This window comes from Pteropus alecto, unplaced genomic scaffold (assembly GCF_000325575.1).
Source record: "Pteropus alecto unplaced genomic scaffold, ASM32557v1 scaffold164, whole genome shotgun sequence".
NCBI lineage: Eukaryota > Metazoa > Chordata > Mammalia > Chiroptera > Pteropodidae > Pteropus > Pteropus alecto.
The window spans coordinates 14,703,424-14,711,769 of NW_006439568.1; the positions used below are offsets into that span (position 1 = coordinate 14,703,424).

The following is an 8,346-nucleotide window of genomic DNA, read 5'->3' on the forward strand; positions in this document are numbered from 1 at the left end:
GAAATTGTGGCGTAAGTCCCAGCTGACCCGAATGAGAGAAGACTGGATTGAAGAAGAATGCCACCGGGTGGAGGCCCAGTTGGCCCTCAAGGAAGCCAGGAAAGAGATTAAACAGCTCAAGCAGGTCATTGAAACGATGAGGAGCAGCTTGGCTGATAAAGATAAAGGCATTCAGAAATACTTCGTGGACATAAACATTCAGAACAAGAAATTGGAGTCTCTGCTTCAGAGCATGGAGATGGCCCACAATGGCTCCCTGAGGGATGAACTATGTCTGGACTTTCCTTATGATTCCCCAGAGAAGAGCTTCACACTCAATACCCCTTTTGGCAAGATGGCAGATGGGCTGTCTCTGGGGGAGCAGGTCACAGAGGAAGGGGCTGACAGCGAGCTGCTGGTGGGAGATAGCTTGGCCAATGGCACAGAGTTGTTTGATGAGATGGTGACAGCCACCATGACAGAGGCTGGCGACCTGGAGCTGCTTCATTCCACCCCTGGGGCAAAGGTCCTTGAGATCCTCCCCATGGCGGTGGGTCATGAGGAGGGCAGCACGGTGGTGGAGCAGGCGGTGCAGACCGATGTAGTGCCCTACAGCCCTGCAGTCTCGGAGCTCATTCAGTATGTGCTCAAGCTCCAGGACCCCTGTCCCTTGAGCTCAGCATCCCCTGATGAGTCTGCGGCTGACTCGACAGAAAGCTTCCTGGAGTCCATCTCAGCGTTAGTGGTTGACTTAACTCCAAGGAATCCAAACTCAGCCATCCTTTTGTCTCCCGTGGAGACCCCATACACCACGGTGGATACGGAAGCTTATGAAAACCGCCTCATGAGAGAGCTGGATTTTGCAGGCTCCATGGAAGAAAGGTTGGGCGGCATCGTCCCACCGGGCCGGGGGGCTGTGGGCCGGCAGTACTGGAGCAGCAGTTTCCTGGTGGATCTCCTGGCTGTGGCCGCCCCCATGGTCCCCACTGTTCTGTGGGCGTTCAGTACTCAGAGGGGGGCCTCCGATCCCGTCTACAACATTGGAGCCTTGCTCCGGGGTTGCTGCGTGGTGGCCCTGCATTCGCTGCGCCGTTCCGCCTTCCACGTCAGCACCTAGGTAGAAGCAGTGGTTCTCGTGCGCCAGTCTGTCCCGTGTGGCACTGTGCCCGAGGGACGAGGGAGAAGCAGCAGGTTGACCTAGGACGGTCTGTGTTCTGTCCTGTTGCTCTTCGGTATTTGATTTGCACTATATTTAGTTGAAGCCCGTTCACTCTTGAGAACTAGAGGTATCTTCAAAGGCATGGAGACCTGGTTTAAGTCAATGTCCCACCGGTGTGGTATAGAAAGCATGCTCATGACCCTGCCGTGTCGTCTGAGGTGCCCATTCTTATCCTAGTGGTTCAGGAAGAGAAAACGCAAAGTTTGCACTTTCGAGACAGCTTCTGTAAGGCTGGCATGTTGTGTCCTTGCTTTGCTTTGTGCCGTTTTAAAATGTGTAATTGTTCCAGCATTCCAATGGTCTTGTGCATAGCAGGGGACTGTAACCAAAAATAAACATGTATTTGTGTAACTGGTTTGAAGAAGTCTTGACTAGTTCTTTAGTGTCTTACTTGGGGTTGATAAGGTTTGAGTGTTTGCAGATTTTTACTAAATGTAGCTCCAAAGTCTTAAAATGGCTTATTTGTTCTTAACCTGTTAATTGATGAAACTGTATGTAAGTTTACAATGTATTAACTTATTTTTCGCTTATTATAGATAGTGTTTTATTGGAAATTGTTTGTAACCACACACTTCAGCATGATGAAAATAAAGACTAGTGTTTCCAGTGAAATAAATGTTTTATCCTCCTATAAAATAATTATCTCTGTGGTTTTACTTCTACATATGATAAGAAAGATTACATGGATAGCAGATCCTTCCGTGGTTATCAATAGGGGTGTGTAAAAATGGAATTAACTTAAGAAATGAGAACGAGGGAAAATAATTGTTAAAGGTGAGGATTTCCTGCTGTCTTTAAAAAAGCATTATTTCTTTATAAAAATAGCTTTGGTTGTTTGCTTTTAAATTACCTATATACTTGTTTGTACACATTTTTTCAGTAAGGATGCGTTAAGTATTTTCAAGAAAGTTGGGTTGATTTTTTTTCAAGCATGTTAAGGTGCAGAGAGGAAGATGCTAGTACCATATGCCCTCTCCCCCTTGGAATAATAGGATGAGGGCGGGTGGCTGGGTAGAGATGAGATAATATTTGATCCATATTCATTTATTCTTCACACCGGCCTTGCGAGGTGGATATTATTCTAATTTGCAGATAAAGGAGCTGAGCCTCAAAGAGGTGAATTGCTCAGGATGTCATAGATCGTCTCTAGAAGCTAGGATTTAAAGCATCTGCAAAGCAAATACCTTTTCCGCTTAACACACAAGGGAAGAGACCTGGAGAACATCCTAAATTCCCATCCAGAAACTTCCTCCCTAGCACTTACCACCTTTAGACATACTATATTGTTACCTCCATCTTGGTTATTGCCCATCCCTCACTAAAATACTAGCTCTCTGAGGGCAGGCACCTGTGTTCTATTTTGTTCAGAGATTATGTCAAGAACTTAGAACCGTATGTGGCACGTAGTGGGGTTTCTAATAATAGCTGTTGAGTGAATTAATTCACCCAGCATGAGTGGGTGGGTGTTCAAATGTTAGGCACTTTACTGGGTCAGTCATCGCGAGAGAAGGAGACAAGGTTTCTGCCCTCAGGGAGCTTACATTCTGCCTGTGAAAGAAAGAGTATGCCAACATATGAACGAGATTATGTTAGATTGCATTAAGTGCTTCCAAGGAAATTCACTAGCTATTTTGACCAAGAGTGACAGGGGAAAGTCAAGGAACGCCTCTCTGAAGAAAAAAACATGTGCTAAAGGATGAAAAAGAGCTGGTCATGTGAAAATATGGGGAATAAAATGTTGCAAATATAACAAATGTAAAAGCTGGGAGGCGGAAAAGAGCTCAATGTGGTATAGGCACACGGAGGAGGCCGGTGTGGCTACAACAGTGAAGGGGAAGTGGAGGAGGTGGAAGGAAGCTAGTTCATACGGGGCCATGTAAACCGTGGTGGGGTGGTTTGAATTCACTCCCTGTGCAATGAGAGTAACGGACAGTGATAGAACCTGGTCTCGTCGTCCTCCTCTCAGGCCCCAGCCCTGTACCGCCACCACTCTGGCTGCCAGACTGCAGAACACATCGTGAGCAGGCAGGAGTGGAAACAGAGACCATTTGGGGACCTGCTGTGAATAGTCCAGATGCGTGATTATGACAATTCGGAGATGGAAGTGAATATAGAACTTCAGTTGAATAACTGAAGATACAGCTTGAAGATAGAATAGTTGTGATTTGCTGATAGATTAAAGGTGGGGAGGGAGTGAGGTAAGATTCAAGGAAAAGAGAAATTAAGGATGATTTTCAGGTTTTTAGCTTGAGCACTGCTGTCGATGGTGGTGCGATTTACTAAGAATACAAAGAGGTCAAGAGAAACAAGTTTGGAAAAATAAATATGAGATGCCTATTAAATATCTGTGTGGAAATGTCCAATGAATAATTGCATATGTGAATGTGAAAATCATGGGAATTGTTAGGGCTGGACTTATAAAATCTGGGTTCTTCAGCATTTCCATACTACTTAAAACCATGGGATGGATAAAATCATCCAGGCAGGGTGTAAAGAAGAAGGGCAAAGACCGAGCCCTAGGGGACTTCCACATTTAGAGGTGGAAGATGAAGAACCAACAAAACATCCTGAGAAGAGGCAGCCCCAAAGTAGGAGGAAAACTAGGGGAACGTAGTATTATGAAAACCAAGAGCGGGGAGTGGTCACCTGAGCTGAAATCCTACCCAAGAAGCTGAGTGACATGAGAACAGATAACATGTCCATTGGCTTTGACGACGAAGCCTTAGTCATTGTCAAGATCATGGGGATGGAAGCCACTGGTTTGGAGAGTGACATGGAGAGGGAAAGTAGAAATTGATGTGGGAAGCTAATTCTTTAAGAAATGTTTTACTGCGAAGTAGGGAAGTAGGTGGTAGTTACAAGGGTATAGGAATTATGGGGGTTTTATTTTTCAATATTGAGAGAAGACAGAGCAAGTTTATGTGCTTTGTGATTGAGCCAAAGAAGAGAAAGAAATTGATGATCTAGGAGAGAATTAACTGAAGGACGGAGGCTCTTGAGAAGACAAGAAAGGATAAGACATAGGGTACGAGGATATATGCGTGGAGAGAGGTAGCTTGTCTAGGGAAGGCCACTGCTGCTCCGGGAATGTTCATGGCACACACGGGCACTTACACAGCACACAGCACACAGCAGTAGAAGGATTTAGCTGAAATGGAAAGGAAACTATTTCTGGTGGTGAATAACCGGAACTGTCCAAAAATAATGAGCCACGCTGACTCAGGTCCCTTCCTGCAGTCAGCCCAAACCAACTCCTAAATGCTGTTAGCTTCCTTACAGTCCCTCCTTATGTTTATTTTTAGTCTTTATTTAATTAATATATTTTTAAGAAAAATTATAAGCATTTTTTTCAGTTACATTTGACATTTGATATTATTTTATATTAGTGTCAGATGTACAGCATAGTGGTTAGACATTTATATAATTTATGAAGTGATCTCCCCGATTAGTCTAGTACTCACCATAAGCGTATTTTGGGTCTCCACTTGTTGCTACAGAAATGAATATAACCACACAAACTCAATACTGCTCTTCATCAAATCAACATGGATAGAAAGATGGGCTCTGGTGAAGAAGAATTTTTCAGGAACCACAACTATTTATGTTGATTATCAAATTGGAGGCAGCTGATCGCAAATAGCAAATTGCTTTGTTGTCTCAATGAACTGTATATCCTTCTTTACATCAGAAAGATTCAAAATTAACTCATTTGAAACACTGTACACTGCAAATTTGTACAGAGGTAAAACAGGAGATCCCAGAGCACTTACTCTGTTTTACTTTTCCTCCTCCTCCCCCACCCTTGTCCAAGATTTCAGTATGCGGAGTCTGTGGAAAATTACTGCTTTTATTCAGAACAAAGTCTCTCACAAATGAGTCCCTTGGAGTAAATAAAAGATGGAACATAGCTTGCCTTTCGGAAGCCCAAGGCGTTGGCTTGTTTTGTGGACAGGATGATCTGATTCCATAGAAAGCAGCTCCTCAGAGTGGCTTTCCATAATTTGGGTGCCTGTGATGCACAAACAGGCAGGAAAATGGAAAAAAAGAGAACAATTCCACTCTATTGAACAAATTGCTGTCCCGTCAAAGCAAATGTTAAACATTTCCTACAGTTATGTGTGCAAACATTCCGATTTATAAGAAAAGATTATTCCCAGAGGGATATGCTGACCTTTGCAGGTTGAGCTGTTCAGAAACGGAGAAAAATGCAATTCATTCAGATGCCAAGGGCTTGACATTTGTGGCAGGAGAAAAAGGAAGTCTGTGATATGCATTTATCCCAGGCCCTGCCTAAGTAGTGGTTGGGTCTGATATGTTTTTCTCTTGAGGATTTTTCCTTTTACAAGTCTTGGGGTAGTTTCTGACTTCCATTTTGGCTCAGTGAGCACTTTCACAAAATTCATTTATTCCCAGCCTTACCAGGCAATGTTGTGCAAGGAAGCAGTAACCTAGGCAATTAAAGCAGTGTATATAGCAACCATATCTTGAAAGAATGTCAACAAACTCCCAATTGTCCCGAACACAATTAGGCCAAATAGAATAAAACAAATTTATATCAGGTAATTATTTTTAATCCATTGGAAGACATGTTCTGCTATCACTACTGATAGTGATAACTAATGGTTATAACAGTGATTCCACAGAGTTTTAAAATTCAGAAAAGTTTCAAACACGACTCAGAAGAGTTTGTGTTAAAAAATTGGAATATTTCAGTAGCATTTTGTAAAAGTTTTGTAAAAGGCGTATCTCTTTCAAAAAATTTTTCGATACAAAAAACCCAATACATTAAACATATAAAAGTGGAGTTTTGAGAACAGGGGGCACCAGCCCTGTCATTTGTTTCCCTCTCATTCCCTGTGAACAGCTTGAAAAACAGTTCACTATATTCCAGATTCTTTGAAAACTACCAGTTCATGTAAGATCTCCTGTATGCTAACTCTCAGTTCATTCAGAGACAGTGCCCTGGGTAATGATAAAGGGCTCACTCTTCTGCTATCCTAAAACCAAATGAATGGTTTAATGGAGATGTTTTCTAACCTTTTACCAAAAAAATTTCTGCCAGTGCTCTGTTGGTTTGACCTTAAAGAGGATCTCGCACTCCAAGTACAGAGGCCATGTAGCATCTGGGATTATGGTGAAGTAAAATGACGATGGAAAACCCACGGGCCAGGCTCTCCCAGGGAATGCTGTGAATGTGCGGCATGGCTTCTGCTCCTTGAGGACCTGGAGTTCCTCCCCATGGTGATCCTGTCCGACCCAGTTCACGGTTATCTTCACTCCTGTTCCCCGAAAGTGTCATTTCTGTTCAAAGCTATTTGAATAACTGAAAAATTAAGTGTTTGCTGGACTAGAGCTCTAATGGATGGAATATGAAAACTATTAACGACTGCAATATTTCTCGAGTTTGATGGGACAGTAAGAACTACCCTCTCATTTTTTGCCATCAAATAGTTCACAGTGTTTGAAATGGTCTGGCAGCTTCACTTTCTACAGTAAACAATAGATGCTGACATTTTAAACTGACTTTTAATTCTTCTGAATGAGCATATTATTTCTGGCTTGTTGGTTGTATAGAGAAAATGAAAATGAAAGCAGTCTTAATAATTTTCACATCTCCCACTGAAAGCAGTACATGGAAACATTTTTTAAATGACTCCACAGGTAGTACATGGGTGATGTACTGCTTCTTTCTAATCAAGATAGAAAGGCAATTAGGTTCCAATGAGCCACAGAGCTTCAAAAATGACTAAAAAGCACTGTGTACTTTAAATGTAAATGAGACAAGTGAAATATATCTATAGTCTTATGCACATCTTATTTCACTTACCATGACAAAAAAATACGAAGTCGAAATTTTTTAAAAAATTTATTCCAGAGACCAATATATCTAATAATGATGTTATATTTTTCTCTGTAAAACAAACACACTCATTTTCTTCAGAAAGAGTCAACAGATTTGGAAAGTGCAATGCTGTATAAATTAAGGATTCAAATTAAGGTTTGAATATTTTAACAAATGAAACAAATTACAGAAAGAATACTTATTATAGTGAGCCAAAATTGACCTAAGAATAAGAAACCGTAACAATTTCTCTCAACATACCACTGACTCAGAGCACATCCTTTGCATTTCCTATGCATGAGATGATTTTTTTCCCTGTGCCAATCACTCTCTCAAATCAGATCCCAAGGACACATGTTAAGACAACTGGACAAGGTCAGCGGCAGTGTGCGGTAGGAAGGCCTCGTTTACAGTCCTGGTCTGCACATGCATGAAACCTGTGACCTTGGCCTCATTAGAATTATGACCCAACCAAGTGAGCTAAATGGCCTGCACAAATGGGTGACTATATACCACATTTTGCCTTGATTACCTGACCCAAGTAAACTGGCAATATGTAATTACATGGCGTTGACATTCAACTACAGTTGTTATTTAGTAAAGACCAATCTAATTTCCTTCATATTCATTAAATAAAGTCTTAGAAAACACAAACGGGTATTATCTATTGTAATTTGTACCATCATCTTCATTGAGTTCTTAAAGAACTAGAAAAAGAATTCTAAAGGCTCACTTTGGCAGCTCATAGTTTCAAGAGAGGACTCAGAAATCAGTCCACCTACAATGCTGATTACTAATATAACTTGCTCTCAGTGCTTGCTATTTTCCTTCCCATTAATCTAGTACACAAAGTGCCATTTCAAGCTTTAGTTTTCCTATAAGTAAAATGGGGATAATGTCCACCTCACTGGATTTTGAGGAGTCATTGATATAAAGACTTCCAGACAACAATGAACTCATAATAAATGTTAATACTTTATTAAACTTGCAGTTCAACTTAAGGTGTGTAAAAATTACTATTCCAAAGTCAGTTAGCTTCTCCCACCATCCACAGGGACGGGGCTGCCATCTGTGTACGGGATCACATAAGTACGTACAGGGCCTTATAACAACTATTTGTTGAGTGTTTATAAGTGTGCCAGGGACTATACTGAACACTTACATAGTCTGTTAATCCTTAAAACCATCTCCATTTAAAACATTTGCAAACTCAGGCAATTTAATACTAACACCATCTCTGCAGCAGCTTTGAGAACTCCGAGCAGCTCTAAAAATTGGTATGCTCAGATCGATATAAAGGCAAAGT

The 8,346-nt window shown here is 41.6% G+C and overlaps 1 protein-coding gene across 1 annotated transcript in view; it reads left to right on the forward strand.

The window, feature by feature from the left end:
* Positions 1-1,837, forward strand: part of SYBU (syntabulin) — a 66,120-nt gene extending 64,283 nt beyond the window's left edge. Inside the window, 1 exon segment of the mRNA XM_006916699.3 lies at positions 17-1,837. Coding sequence (XP_006916761.1) covers positions 17-1,096 — 1,080 coding nt within the window. The 3' untranslated portion in view covers positions 1,097-1,837.
* Positions 1,838-8,346: the final 6,509 nt, after the last annotated feature.